Genomic DNA, 15,676 nt, shown 5'->3' with positions numbered 1-15,676 from the left:
CTTGTCACTGTGCCTAATTCTTATTCTGGGACATCTCTCTTCTCCTTTTGGAGGCTTATTCACACTTGCAGCTCAGGCAAGACTAAAGAGGCAGAGACTGTGAGAGCAAAATCTTCCTGCTGTCTGCTGCTCCTTTCGTGCATCCCACATGGATGAGAGTTTTGGGATGGAGCCAGCTGCTTCAGCATTACTCACCTGATTGGGAACTTGTATGCAACAACCCAAATTAACCTGAACTGCCAAGTGAATTTTGTGCTCGATACGACGTGATTCACAGACATGGGCTTGAAGCCCCTTCCTGAGGCTTTTGTCCACTTGGCTGCTTGTGGGTTTTTTAATTACTTCGACTGCCTAGATCCAAACAAGTCACAGAAAGCGAAATACAGACAAGCCCGAGCCAGAGACAGAATAATTTGTGAGAAATGTGGCAGGAATTCACCAGCCTTGTGCTGGCAGGGAAAAGGAGATACCCAAGCCCTCCCAACCTTGCTTGGCCACAGCAGAAAAGATGGAGGGAAACCAAGTAATTCCAAAAGCCTGTACAGCCCCTGCCTGCAGCCTGTTGAGGTTGGCAGGATGGCAAGGGGAGACAGGGAGAGTAGGAGGATGGAGGCGGCTCCCTGGCCGTGATCCCAACTGGTGAGAGGGTAGAGGAAGAGTCACTGCTGAGCAGGGCGGTGCAAAGGAGAGGGCACTTGGCAGTGGGTAATAAACCATCTGTGTGAGTGCAGGGTAAGTTGAGCTGCCTCAGTGTGTACCCAGTGCCTGCCTGGCAGGGAAGGTGCGCTCTCTGCCAGCCCTCTGATCCAACCACAGCAGGAACCACAGGAAAAACCTTCCTGCCATATTCCCCCACACCTGCTTTCTTCCCAGACCTGCTGGAGACAAGGCAAAATGGCTCCTTTCTCCGTGATGTCCCAGCCAAGCTCCCTGCAGAGCTTGGCAGGGGCCAGTGGGCAAGGAGCCGAAGTCCCTGTGCCTGCAGTGAGCATGGGAATGAGCCATGGGAAGCCCAGGGAAGCCTGAGCTGCCCATCCCCTGCCCAGAATTACATTACTGCTGCATCTTCTGCAAGGGGTTTTCTGATTTTCCTTTGTCAGCTGTAAAACACCCTTTGTGTTGTGCAAAATTGTGACTTGCTGAACACCTGGATTTGCAAATATTGCACATTCATGGTACTGTTGAGGGGGGAATGAGGTGAGAAGAGAGTTGCTGTTGGGTTTTTGGGGTGCTGGCAACCCTGAGCAAGATGCCCAAGCTGCATGCAGTAGGGTTTCCTTTTCACAGAGGGAATTGCAGGAAAAGAAATGAGGAAGCTGAGGAAAAGGTATCTGTGTGCACCCAGGGTATCAGCCCTGCCCAGAGGTATAAAAAACAAGACACAGGGTCATAAAGGGTGTAAAAGCACACCTAATCCTCCTGTTCTGCATAGGAGGGGACAACTGAGACTAAATGGTGTTGGAGCAATGTCTCATTTTCTTCAGAAACAGGGTTACCAAAGGTCTTCCCCTCGGAAAGGAACAGGACAGAGAAATGGATCTTTGTCTCTTTAAGATGAGACGAACTGCCACTCTTAGTCATATATCTTTACTGCACCCTAGGGTTATAAAAACATACATCTTCATTTTGAAAGTCTTTTATTACATCCATAAACATCAGATTGCAGCTGACTGTTCCCTGGATGAGAATTTCCTAGTACTCCAAGTGAGTTTTGACAGGGGGAGGGAGTGAAAGTAGGATTGTTGGGGGTTTTTTACTGGAACGGTGTTTATAGGGAACTTGTCAGTCTCTGGCACGCTACAGCCACTGTCAGAGAGCTGAGCAGCATCGCAGGGAGAGGACACGGGTTTCTCTGCTTATTTTCACTGTCTGACTCCAGTGCCATCCCAAGTGCAGCACACGGTAAGTTTTCCTCCTGTCTTAAATAGGACATGGGCATTTGCTTTGTTTTAGTGCTGAAAAATAGGTCTCTGTGAAAAGAACTAATCTCTTCCTTTCCTCTGAAAGCCACTCCACTGGGAGTTGGATCATAACGAAAAAGAAAAGAAAAAAAAAAAAAGAAAGAATTAGATCTGAGACTTTCAGAGCACAGATTGCTTGCTCCAGTTTAGGCACAGGGGTAACAGCTAAATTGTTTTGACCAGCAATATGAATGCTCTTGAGATCTTGAGAAGTGTTTCTGACATCTCTAATACCTATGGAATTGCAAATCCTTTCAACAGGTACAAGAGCTATTATTTAGAAATACATTGTAAATGCTGGGCTGTATTTCTGTCTGATGTGTTTTACTGGATTGTGAGGCATTGTGTTCCCCCCAGGGAAGGGCATGAAGTAGCTGCAGAAATGCCACCAGCGTATTTCTAAGTGGGATATAAATGGGTGTTCTGTAATCTTCGAGATGTTTGTGAGTGTGTTCAACATTTCCTCTTCTTGAGTGAGAAAATAAGAGTACATCCACAGTGCAGGAACAAGAACGACTGCAGCACAGTAGTTTGCATTAGCTGGTGGGGGAAAGAGGGAGTAATCTCAAAGCAGCAGCTCACAGTTCAGCAAAGGTGATTTATACTTCCCCCTGACTGTTAACACAGTGTGGACACACTGAAAGATGGGAAAACATTGGTTCTTCTTTCCTAAAGTGCGCTGTCCCTTGAAGTCTGGGGTCCTGTTTTAAGGGCTTGTTTGCTTTTCCCTGTGTTAGTGATTGCAATCCTGTGATTGTCTTGGGAAGACGTTGGGGCTTCACCTGAGCCAGCTGAAGAACCCCAGAGCTGGAGTTGGCAGTGGGAGATGGGGAGCTACTGGCATGGACGTTCCCACTGTGGCCACTGCTGCAGCATCTCAGGCAGCAGTGGGATCCTGGCAGGATCCCTGTGGCAGCTCTGTCCCAGTTATGTTCTCAAGGGAAAGGGTTTGGGAACTTGTACCTTGGGAAGTTGTGCCCTTCTGTGTCCATCCCACAAACCAGGAAGGGTGGACCTCGTTCTTCAAGGACTGTAACTTTGTCATCTCATGTTTGCCTCAAGTTTAAGCAGCACAAACCTTGTGAATTTGCACCAAACCCCCTCAACTCCAGAATACTGTCCCACTGTAAAACTAAACAGCAGGGTGGATTTTTTTTTGTTCAGAAACTGTGTCATTGTTCATGGGCACTGTCATGGGGTGCTGATGATATAAGAGAGAGTAATTGTGAGCCACACCTTTCAAACGTGGATGATGATTTGGGTGTCCCACCCAAGAAATGTGAAAGGTGTCTCCTATCCAAAGAGGACTGCCTGGAAGAAGCCAACTCTGAGGCTCAGCACCCAAAAAATTAAACTTCTGAGAAACCTTGACTGTAATCTGCTGGCAGAGGAAGGCAGGTGGGACAAGGAGTCATTCCCAAACCCTGTCACTGTTCAAAGGACCCGAGCAATTTTTTGGCTAAATGTCTCACCATCAGAGCTGGAAGTCTGAGGACATCACATTGCAGGGGAGCTGAGGGTGTCTTTTTATCTCTGTTGGGTTTTTTTTGTTTTTTTTTTGTTTTTTTTTTCTGTTATGTCTCCCTCTTATTTATTTCAGAGAAAGAAGAATTGTTCCAGAATTTATTGGGACAGATTGCAGAACAGTTCTCGAGGTAAGAAGCTGAACATCATTATTAATTTAAAATGCTATTTCTTTTATCAGCCTGAAGTGAAATTTTCACAGGAGGCAGAGGGGCATTTAAGACCTCTTTCAAATCCCACTCTGCCTGCCAAATTTAGGTCTGGAACACATATTATTTCCTGCTGACAGCAATACAGTAGCTTAAACCAAAAGCGATTTTGGTGATTATCTTTGATCTAAAAAGAAGATGAAACAATAAGAATAAATATTCTTGTGTTCCCTCCCTCTTAGGAAGCAAAAGAAATACTTTGCTGAACAGTCAAATCATCTGATTTGTTTCATTTTCCCCTTTATCACCCAAAAATGTCTCTCCTCTGAGAGCTGGATTCTATTCCAGCTGGTTTCAATAAGACAGATCAATCCCACCACAGCTCAGCAGATCACCAGTGTAACTCAAAAGGAGGAGGAGAAGGGCTTCAGAGTGTGCAGACACCAGGACGCTGCTGTGAGATGCAGCATTATCAATTTAACTTTGCTTCCCTTGGGGAGAACAATGGCAAGTCCCTGCCAGGAGAGGGGGTGATGAAGTGTTGCAGAGCCACAGTACATTCCCAGGATCATAAAAAAATCATTTGGTATTAATTTTTCTGAAAATTAAACCCGGGTGTATTTTCAACCCAAATGTTAGCCTTTCCATGGAAAATTTGCTTTTCCTTATGGCAACCACACTTGGGCAGATCCATCCTCTGAAAAATATAGGCATTTCTAGCCAGAGTCCTTTAGTACCTAGAGTAGGTACAGCACTAAATGTATAACATTAATACATGAGGGTTTTCTTTTCAGGGTTTTTAAAATCAATGAGCTGCAAACCGAAGTAGCTAATCACTTGGCAATGCTGGAGAAAAAGGTGGAATGTGAGTGTCCCTTTATTCCTATTGCAGTGGGAACCTCTGCCTTGGAACCCCCCCTCTAATCACAGCCCCCTCTGTTTTCCTAATCCCTCATAACCTGGCCAGCCTTGAGCCCAAAACACCACAGGCCAGCATGGGGTGAGATGTGGGGATGGTGGGAGCCCATGGTGAGGCCAGGGTGGGATGGCTGGTGTTGCCTCCCAACCTCCTCTTTGAGGCTCTCCTGAGTCCTGCACTGAGCTTTGAGTCCAGGGCCACGTTCTGCTGTTCCCATGTCCCTGTGGTAGAATATCTCCACTGCCCACCTCCCCATCCTCCACCTCCCAGCCCTTGGTCTGTCCTCCCATGTCCCCCATGCCCCAGATTTCTGTCACCTCCCTGCACCCAGCAGTGACCCCCCCATCCCTCTGCACCTTAATCCTGACCCCTTAAAGTGCTCACTGGGGCCATGGGTCTGTAATTCCAGGGGGTAACTCCACTGCCCTTGTTCTGCAGTCAGTGGGATACTTGCATCACAACATGACCATATTGTTTCTGTGCCACAACCAAGTTAAGTTCACTTGGTCTACGAGCTCCTTTTCTGTTTTTTTGGTTGTTTTGCTCCCCCCTGTGCAGCATCTGAGTTGTTTTCAGTGTATTACACAGAAAAGAGGTCCCAGAGAGGCAGGGAAGGGGGATGAATAAGGCACTGTCACCCAACACCATTTCAGCTCCAAAGGCCACATCCTTGCAGATGCAGAGCACTGAAGTCAGGAGTGGGCAGAGCCTTCCCAGCACTACAGCTGCAGAAAGCACTTTCCCACTAGAGCTGGCTGGGAAAAGAGGAAAAAAAAGTTTCTGGTTCATAGAAGAAGTTGTTTTCCTGAAACTTCCCCTGACCAGAAGCTACCTTGACCCTGCAGCTGCTCAGTGAGACTGATGCCTTTGTCAGCAGGGAGGGAAAAAATTGTCCTTCTTCAACGAGCAGCTGCAGGGGAACCTCTCCTTGTAGCCACCACAGCCTCAGGCTCCTGGTGCTGTGGGATGTCCATGGAAGAGGCAACCTGCAGTGTGCTGACACTCAGCAAGGAGCCTGAGTAGGAATTCCTCCCTGTCTGTTTGGATGCTGTTTTTCCCAGGGCTCCACTGATTTATTCTTTTGTCTAAAACTAGTGGGAAGGGGGGGAAAAATTAGTTCAGTCACTCTGCATTTTCAGTGAAACTTCTGACCTACTCCAGTCCTCAGGGCTAAATGCCACAGACTAGAGCAAATAGGGCAAACATTCCTGTGAGTATTTCTATCCCCTTGGCAGTCCTGGGAAGCAGCTATCCCAGCCAGCTAGGGGCTGCTTTCTGCCCCTGCTGATCCCCTGGGATCCCTGACACACACACTGCCTTTCAGCACTGCCAGCCCAGAGCATTGGAAGGAGACAATGAAGGACTTCATGTCACTGCCAGTGGGAAAGAGTTGTGCACTTGCACACCCCAGCAATTCATTGCTGGTTTAGGGGAGGCAGTGCCGTGCCATGCAGGTGAACTGAATTCCCTGGTCCCCAAATGAGGATTCTCTCTCTCAGGGAGTCCCACTGCTGATGGAATTAGCAGCTGATGTACCATCCTGCTGCCATTCTGCCTGAGCGCTCCCAGTCCCAGCTCCAGCAGCCTCAGCCGTGGGAAGGAGCTCTGACCTGTCTACAAGTGCACCCATCTGCTCAAAATTGGACTTTCAGAGTTTGCAACAGAGCTACATCTGAAACATTCTGAAAGAAACCCTGGCTTTCATATTTAAAAAGCAAAACTGTGGGAGAAGGGGAGTGTCCAACCTCCCTGCTTGAGCTGGGCTCCCAGAGGTTGCTTTAAGAGCCGTGTTTCATTGCTGGATTCAGCCCAAGGATTTCTTCAGGCAGCACAGGGTCTTTTCAGGAGGTATTCCTTGCTGCAGAATAATATAATGGCTCCCTAATCAGTGCACATGACAAGGCCATTTATCATTTGCAAGTCAAATGTGAAAAGAATTGTGCTTTTATTTTGCCTTTTCCCGCCTCCTTCAGAGATCCCTTTTCCACCACTCTCACATGTAATCTCCAGGATCTCTCCCCCAGAGGGGATGTGTGTGTGGGGATAAGTGCTCATGACAGTGCTACATCTGCACCTCGCATTAAATGTTCTCAGCTTCTTTCCCATTCCTGTCTAGAGACTGCATCAGAGATGTGTTTTTAAGAAGCCAAATTCCTTAACTGAATTTTAAATCCCAGCTAAAGCTTCTCACTTCCCCTTGGAAAGTGAGTCCATGCAGAGCAAGCGCTGGGAGTACTTTGTCTTGTGGCTTGACTTACTCTGCTCCAGTGTTTGCACAGCAGCCCACACATGAATAAGGAAGCTGGCAAAAACCCTTTACCATTTGTAAGCAACTCACATCTACCTTAAGAAAATAATTATGTAAATTCTCTGCTCCCCTGGAGAGGTTAGGGCTGAAAACTAAGGAGACGCAATATGAAAAAATGCTCAAGGCTGCCATTTTGCACCAGAACTCCTCTTTTCCCTGAAGCTGCCTGCCCCGCTTCCCTGTCACTCTGAGAACTCTGCTTTGCTCCCACTGCTTCAAATAGGCACCAGCCACCATTCAGGCAGCTTGGCAAATGGCATACCCACAGATTTCTCTTGGGTTAATGAGCTAAGGTGGTACACAACAGCAAGGGGCTGCAAGTCAGCTGCAGCTGATCACCAGCAGTTGAACAAAGTACCCCAAAAAGTGCAGACAGGTATCCAGAATGAAGATCTTGAGTAAGCAGGACAGCAGTTTACCTGTGTCATTACATTAGGATCACCCAAAGAAATTGCTTGTAACGATGATAGACAAAAAATATCAATTTGTTTGTGGGAGTTTTAAACAGAGGGTATTTCTGTAAAAAAGAATAAATCAAACCCCTTTTCCCTTTTCTCTCCTAGTATTTTGGGCTTAGTTCCTGCACAGCTCTTTCCCCTTTCCCAGTTCCAACAGCAATCTTTGTTGTTACTGGCATAAAGAAAACAAAACAGGTCTCTGCTTATCTACAGTTTTGCCCTTCAAGGCAGGTTTTTATCACTTAGATGATGCTCTCCAGATAAGTGTGATCCAGACTGTGATTTTCTAAGAAAGTTGCTGAATGCTGATTGTCCGATTGCACATTCCCCGGAGTTCCCTGAATCACAACTTGTCCACACAAACAATGAGTCCAGTAAACAAATGAGCTGTGAAATGATTGCCTATGAATGACATACACGTAATAAATGGTGCCGTGTTATGTCCTTGAGCACAATGGTACTCAAACGAGGGGGAAAGAAAAGGGAGAATATTCTCATGCACAGCACTGGGTTCTCGTGGCTACGAGGAATAAAGCGTGTGCTGCATAAACAGGCAATCAAACTTTGTGCCTTGTGGCTCTCACAATTACATACTGAAGGGAAGTATAGGATTTTTGTGCCTCATGCAGAAATAACCTTTGATTACAAAATTGATCGGCAAAAAGAAGTGAGAGGCTTTCAATACCTAAAAAAATTTAAATCAATCGTTAGAGCAAAGCTTTTCAACATTTTTCTCTCCCTTATGCATTCTCACTTTGTTTTTTCTGTATCCAGCAATGCTGCTCAGAGCTCCTTAATGCTCTGCATGAACTTTCAAATTAAAACCTTTTATCTTAATGGGAATTCTAATCCTATCGAGACGTGTTTGCCTTGTGCTTATCATCCCATCGCAGGAGAGGTTTTTTTGCTCAGGATTTCCTTTGATTCGTGTTCCACAGCAGAGAAGTGAAGGCACCAGAACAGCTGACTGCTGCTAACAATGGTGGAAAAGCTTGGACGCTGTAGCCATTCTGTGAATTAAAATACTGTGGCTATTAACTAAATTGGCAGCAGAGAATTCCTGTGGGTTTCCAAAATATAGCGCTTTGGCAGCACCTGCCTGTGTGAGAACCAAGGCAGGCTCTAAGGGCTTGCTGGCTCACTGGATAACCCCACTGTTAAAGCTCTTTGAAAGGAGTTTTGCCATGGTAACACCCCTGTTGTTTTCCTTTGTTGACAGTGGAAGGCTTGAAAGTGGTGGAGATTGAGAAATGCAAGCGTGACATTAAAAAGATGAGGGAGGAAATGGCAGCAAGAAGCAGCAGGTAAGTTCTGCTTTGGACCTGACCACAGAAATAAGTATCTGGTTTCAAACCCTAATGCAACATTTCCACAGAATTGAGTTACCTTCTGGGCTTAGAAGTAAAAGAGAAAGGAAACCAATAACCATTATGGACAGTGGCTTTAATTTAACATTTGATGATCAGTTAAATTATCTTGGGCCATGGGAATAGAGAGAAAAGTCTTGCAACAGTTATTTTACACCATGCAGAATGGGAATTATTCATCCAGTTTTACTGGGAAGAGGGAATGGGAAAAGAACTTCTGCACAGTGCAGTGTTTGGTTGGGAACCAGCTAAGACTGAATTCAGCTCCAGTATATTCTGGGAAAATACCAAATAAATATGTAGCAGCTCTTCTAATTATGACCTCATACTATCATTAATCTTCCATTTCAAATTCAGCCAGAAATTGCAAATTTACTTTCTAATTCAAGGGCTTGCTGTGCCTGTGGATCATAGTTTCACTGTAATTAAAACACCAGCAGAAAAAATTGCATTTGGTACAGTACGAGATGTCAGCTGGAAAGTGCCCCCTGTGTCACTGAAATATCCCACTAGGGCAAGCAAATCATCACTGTGAGATTAGGAATACGTCTGGGAAGGTTGCTGAAGAGTAATACACCATGTTACTCAAAATGTAGCTGAAGGGGATTTTTCTCAGCCAATATAACAATCCTGCCTTGACAGCCTCTCTCATTTTCTTCATTGGGGGTCAAATTCTCTGACCTCTAATCAAAACTATTTCCTATTGAGGGCAATGGGAGATTTGCTAAGAGATTCAGGCTTTATAATCACTCCCTTTTATAAATGTTGTTACCCAGGTCTGTCAGGAAGCACAATGTTAATACATTCCCATTAAGTCTAAGGCCAAATTCAGCTGTCACATTAGCATAAATGCAGAGTAGCATCATTAACCTCAGATATGCCCCACATTTACACCAGTTAGAGGGATTGCAGTGCCCTGTGTCTTGCACCATATCTTGTTGAGGTATGTGAGGAAATCTCATCAGAAAACCCAGAGCTCAGGTTGGCAGCAGATGCAAAAACATGTGCACTGCTTTGTGCTGGGAGTCATGTGAATAATGTGTGTGTCCATTTGTCTTTCCTTCAACTGCTGTAGGGAGCTGGGAGAGCTGCACTTGTGAGCACAGTGATGCACAGCTGGATAGGGAATTAAAGACCAAAACCAGAAGTTACAGCAAACTTCATGTTCATTCAGTTGCCAACACACACATGAGGAAGTAGGAGACTCCCAGCACCTATGACTCATTCCTGCTGCAGGTCTTGTCACCTTGCAAACTATGTTTTGTTGGATTGTTTATCTGTAACCTGTAACAAGAAAAGCCAGGATGGGGAGTGCTACGTGTGCCCAGTGCAGGTGGCTCCAGCTGGGGTGTAATCTTCACTGAGGGCTCATAGTGAGATATGACAGGAGCCAAAAGCCAGAGACCAGCGTGGGGTGTGAGCTGGAGAGCTGTGGTAAAAATGGGTGTGGAGCTCATCAGCAGGTCGTTCTGGGCACAGACACTTGCCCTGTCTTGCTCTGAGCTCACACTGCACAGCTGCTCTTGCTGAAGCAGGAGCCAAACTTGCTCTGCTCAGCATCACTTTGTGTCACATCATTGTGTGGCAGCTGCCTGTCATAGCTCTTCTTCATTACCTGGAGCTGGGTCTTCCTCCTCCCAGCTGCACAGAAGGTTCTCCTCCTTGGCCAAAATTCTGTCCATGATTATCTGTACCCTAAGGGTTTGGGTCTCAAAGCAGCAGCAGGATGTAGATAGTTACAGTGGCTACCACTTAGCTCCTTGCTACAAGTCTGAGAGGATAATTTTTGGTTATGGACCATTAAGAGGGATCCCATCTACTGAGGAATGAGCTGTGGATCTCTATTCCCAAGCCACCACAGCTCCACAGGAGCCATGGCACCAGCCTGCAGTGACCCCAGCCTAGGGATGCTTCACAGCTGAGCAAGCTCTCACTTGTTTCCATGAGATAAGTGGGGGATCAGAAGCATCCCAGGGTGAGTGGAAGTGTATTTACTCCTACTTAGACTTGTCATCCCCTGTGCTGTGTCATTTGCTGGAGAATGCATTGCAGGTGCAATTAGGGATCACATCTAAATTTAATTAATGTGTATAAAGATGTGTGAGTGCATATATCCTTTCAATAACATCACAGTGGACAGAGCTGTATTCTTCTATGTTTGCCTGTATTTAGCTATATTTACTTACATTTGCTGTTATATTACCAAATGATAGCAAGGTTGAACAGCCAGGTTTATAAAAGTCATTGAGCACAGTGAATTGTGCATCTCTCCTCTTCAGAAGAGCAAAGCAGCCCCATTTGCATCCCCTCAAATTGCTTTCTTTTTTTGCTTGTCTGCCTTTTGCACTCAGCACTGGCAGATGTTAATAGCATTATAGTGTCATTTAAAATCACGATCATTTGCAGATACAGTTTTACATTTGTAAAGGTCTGATGGATCCTGGCTCTGGTGTGTTCCCCAGTGTGCTGGGATGAAGGATTCAATATCTCACTACAGCTGGGAATTAGAAATAGTTGGCTGACCCTCAGCTAACCCTGGCACTCAGCTCCGATTAGGGCAAGGAATGCCCCAATTTCACTATTTTTATCCTACTAATACCCCACACAGTGGAGTTTTGAGGAAACAGCTTTAGAAATTATTAAGGCAGCTTTTCCCCAACTGAGAATCTTCTTAACCAGGGCAGGAAAAGGCAGCTGGTTGAAATCAGCTGACCACCATGAACTGTAAGATGATTAAACTTTCACAGAATTCAGATGCTGTCACCCAAAATGATAGTAGACATCAATATTAAGAGGAGAAAAAATACCTGGACCAATTCCCAAGGGAGAAGCACTAAAAAGAGGTGCAATACAGAATACATGAAATAGTCAAAAAAGGGGCAAATAAAGTTAGTGGAATGCTTTGCTTGGCTTCTTTTGGAGGGTTTCTTTTTGCTTCCTTTGGCAGGAGGCTTGAAAAATGAGAAAGGATAATCCAAATGCTAGACCTACAGGGATAGACCTCTAGAATTGTCTGAGGCCAGGTTGGGTGGGTCCTGAACAACTTGATCTAGTAAATGACATTCTTGCCCATGGCAGGGGATTTGGGATTACATGATCTCTAAGGTCTCTTCCAGCCCAAAGATGTTTCTATAAATGCAAAATCCAAGTAGATCAGCCTCATGAGAGTTAATAAAGCCCATGTGAACAGCCACCTGGGAAATACGTGTTGAATTAAAAGTACTGTGATTGTCATGGGTGGTACCACAGAACTCTCAGTGTTCTTGTGCCTCTGTGGCTGTATAACAAGAAACTGCTCTCCCACTGCAGTGCAGCACCTCAGTGTTCTCAAAGGATGTAAGGCTGGTGGGCACCTCCCACCACCAGTTACAGAATCACGGAATCATTTGGGTTGGAAAAGATCCCCAAGATCATCAAGTCCAATCTTTGACCAATCACTACTTTGTCAACTAGAGCAGAGCTCTGAGTGACACATCCAGTCATTCCTAGGGATGGTGGCTCTACCACCAACCTGAGCAGCTTCTTCCAATGCTTCACAACCCTTTCAGTGAAGAAATTCTTCCTAATTTCCAACCTGAGCCTCCCCTGGCAAAGCTTGAGGCCGTTCCTCTCGTCCTGTCACTTGTTACCTGGGAGAAGAGGCTGATCTCCACCTGGCTACAACCTCCTTTCAGGGAGTTGTAGAGAGTGATGTTTTCTCTTGATCCTCTGCTCAGATGGGTCAGCATCAGCATGGCTTTTCAATACGCAGAGGAAGGAAGAATGGATAACTGGCAGTGGGTGCTGGTGTTAATAACCAGGCAAGTGTTAATTACCTATATATCTGGCAGTGACTCCCTTCCTCCAGGACTGGGGAGCCAAGCAGATCTGTCTGCCAAGTCTGTGCCTCACTGTAGGGCAGAAGGCAAGATGGTCATTCCATCAAAATGGATGGTCTTACCCAAGCTTTTAGAAGTCCTGGAGCTGGGTTGCAATAAGGCTCAGTGGGTGCCCACACTAGTAAACAAGCACAGGTGTGCCAGTGTCCACCCCAGTGTGGTCCCTGGCAGGGCTCTGCCAGCATGGAGAAGGATGCCTGCCATGGCCAGCACTGAAAGGAAAGTTACTTGGTTTAAACAGAAGTGATTGAGTATCCATGGATACACGCCTGAAGACAGATGCTCCTCACTTGAATGCCAATAGATGGAGAAGGGGCAACAGGGGTGTTGCACAAGGGGAGAAAATCCTAAAGAGGATCACACTTTGAAAGCATTTGAGCAACATCACATTAGAAAGAGAGAGGCTGGGGAGGGGATAATTCTCTGAGCAATGTCTACTGAGAGACAAGAGTACTTCAAGCATTTTTCAAGGCACTGTGGTTCTGTTCCCACAATGCTAAGATAAGAATATTTCATTTCAGGACCAACTGTCCCTGCAAGTACAGCTTTTTGGAGGAAAACAAGAGACCGGCTCTGCGGCGGGATGTACCATCCTACCCAAAGGTACCACTCAATGCTTGCTCTTCCCAAAATCCAACCACACTGTTCCCATCCTGACAAGCTCTCCTTTACAATGCATGACTCCCTAGCCATTACCTCCTGGTTTTCTAAATCCAAGCCCTGGTCCAAACCCCCTGCAAGCCAATGGAAAGACTGTCATTGCCTGCAGTAACTTAGAGTTCAATCCTCAGTAGTCTCTAATACTTGAAAGCTCATTAGTGTTTGAAATGTTAATGAACATTTTGCATTTGTCAACATTTAACGCTCTTTTGTCTAGTTATATTTGTTTATTCTCCATGTTCATAGCAACAATCAAAAATACCCTATAATGTCATAGTCTAATTGAAAGTGGTGCTGCTGCCTGTTTTCTCCTAATGGATTATTTTTTAATTTAAAAAGTAATTTATGGAGATGCTTCACCTAGGGAAAAAAGAGAAAATGCGACATTGGATTCTCTCCAGAATGATTCATTGTCCCTGTGAAAATGAGTTAGTGATTTGCTAGAGAAAACAGTAATACTGGAAGAAAAATGTCTCCTGGGCAAGTACAGGTACAAATCCACAGTGATGAATGAGGCTGAAACCATGAAGAACACAGGATTTTTGGTCCTAGCACCAGCAGTCTTTGCCCACAGGAATTATTGAAAGCTGCCAGGTTGTGTCTGCTCAGTGCCCAGCTCACACATGTGCAAACCATAGGCTGAACTGTGGGCATCTGCTGGCACACATCAAAGCTGGCTTGGCCACTCTGAGATCCTCATGGTCCTGTGTGGTGCAGGTGTATGACATGGACATGAATCCTTGCATATTCGCCTTCAGAGCCTTACAGAGCAATGAGTTGTAAATTCTGCTGTTTATTCTGCTCAGTCTAGCAAAAGTGACCTCCAGCTCTCTAAAGCAGACACCATGGGACTTATATTTCTTTAAATTAACCTTTTCCTGAGAGATTTGTGCTCCTGACACTAACGCACGAATTCACAAAATGTATTGGATTTTTTCCCTTGATAGGTATATATGTCAGATCAAACTCTGATGTACTGTTGTGGTATTAGGATCTTGAATTAACAACAAATGCTACAAAGACCTGCACTGATCAACTGCAGAGTAAACTGGTAGTGTCTATTCTGTATTATTCCTAGACCAAAACTCACAGGAGTTTTGGGTTTAGAAGTTTGGGTTCTGTTTGAGAGATGTGTGAAATTTTTTATCAGTTGTCATTTTCTGGATCTGTGCAATGTCATTGCTGGGTCAGGTGCTGGATTTGTCCCATGTCAGTGAGGCTGGGAAGCAAAGTACACTGAAAGAAGATGTCATTGTAAAGCTGTTATGTCTTGTACACAGCAACAAATCTGTACTGCAGTTTTCTTGCAGAACGTCATACTAAATGTACATTATATAGGCAAATGCTAAACTTGCCTTCTCAAGAAGGAAAATTAATCCTCAATGTTGTTTCTCCTTGGATTAAGTATCAAAAAATTTAATGGCTCAGAAAATGTCATTCCCTGCTCAGGGCAGTAATCCCAAACTAAAGGCAGCTGTAGTAAATGGGACAATCAAAGCTACAAGGTTTTTGAGTCCAAGAAAGACTGATGAATACAGACTTGAAAAGATGAATTGTAGAGTCCTGATCCTCCCTGGTCTGTTAACTCTCCATATTCCTTTTTTCATTTTGTATACAATTGTAACTGGTGAATGGGCTTGATTTTGTTTTAAGCTTCTGAGCATAATGATAAAAAATCACTTGGATCTTGCAAGCTGACAACCAATTTGAAACTGTGGGTGTTCTTGAAAAAACACTAAAAACGAGAGCATAAATCATCTGAAAATAAAAATATCATCCCCACCAGCTAATTTAACATTGTAAGCAGAGACACTTCACACTATCCAGCCATAACTGGCTGCATCGAGTGCTTGGTGATGCTTTGCAGGCAGCAGAACCAGTGCAGACAGTGATGGATTTGTGCCTTTTACTTCACCATGCTGCATTTACCCACTTCCCTGTCCATAACAGCCCTGCTCTCCTCCTGGTTTTCCCAAACCCTGCAGCTCCCTGCTCCACAAGGATCCCCCCTGATGACCAGCCTGCCAGAAAGCTGTCTTGGGGTGTGGACACCCCAGTGTGACCATGAGCAGCTGGTGGGAGGGGTGAGGAGGGTTGGGTGGGAAGAGGGCAGAGATGATCAGTTGGCAGAGATGCTTGTGAATATGGGCTAAACCCCTCATGAATGGAGCTCTGTGAGTCTCAAGGACATGCCAACAGCAGGTCCCATGCCTGGGACAGCCCTACTTACACTGTCTGCCTTTCTGTCTGCAGTACATGCTGTCCCAGGAGACCATTGAAGCACTTCGGAAACCAACCTTTGACGTCTGGCTGTGGGAGCCCAACGAGGTAGGGATGGCATGTCAGTGAGCTTATCACTTTCTGAGAATCAGCAAGGCCAGATGAGAGATGGTCTGCAGTGGTTTCCCCCTTTGCTGCTTCTTACTGTCTATACTTCTTTTATTTTCATATC

At 45.4% G+C, this 15,676-nt stretch overlaps 1 protein-coding gene across 4 annotated transcripts in view; it reads left to right on the top strand.

The window, feature by feature from the left end:
- The window catches only part of PDE9A (phosphodiesterase 9A), a 49,561-nt gene that overhangs the window by 19,373 nt on the left and 14,512 nt on the right, over positions 1–15,676 (top strand). The window contains exons 1-7 of one of the 4 annotated variants that reach the window (XM_071566304.1): positions 1,654–1,704; positions 1,787–1,902; positions 3,562–3,616; positions 4,429–4,499; positions 8,539–8,623; positions 13,086–13,167; positions 15,478–15,552. In XM_071566304.1, coding sequence (XP_071422405.1) covers positions 4,478–4,499; positions 8,539–8,623; positions 13,086–13,167; positions 15,478–15,552 — 264 coding nt within the window. In that variant the 5' untranslated portion in view covers positions 1,654–1,704; positions 1,787–1,902; positions 3,562–3,616; positions 4,429–4,477. Of the gene's footprint in view, positions 1–1,653; positions 1,903–3,561; positions 3,617–4,428; positions 4,500–8,538; positions 8,624–13,085; positions 13,168–15,477; positions 15,553–15,676 lie in introns of those variants that run through there. The other 3 variants (XM_071566296.1, XM_071566288.1, XM_071566313.1) reach the window with 3 other exon arrangements.

This window comes from Pithys albifrons, chromosome 1, assembly GCF_047495875.1.
Source record: "Pithys albifrons albifrons isolate INPA30051 chromosome 1, PitAlb_v1, whole genome shotgun sequence".
NCBI classification, from domain to species: Eukaryota; Metazoa; Chordata; class Aves; order Passeriformes; family Thamnophilidae; genus Pithys; species Pithys albifrons.
This window is presented reverse-complemented; position numbering and strand designations above follow the sequence as displayed.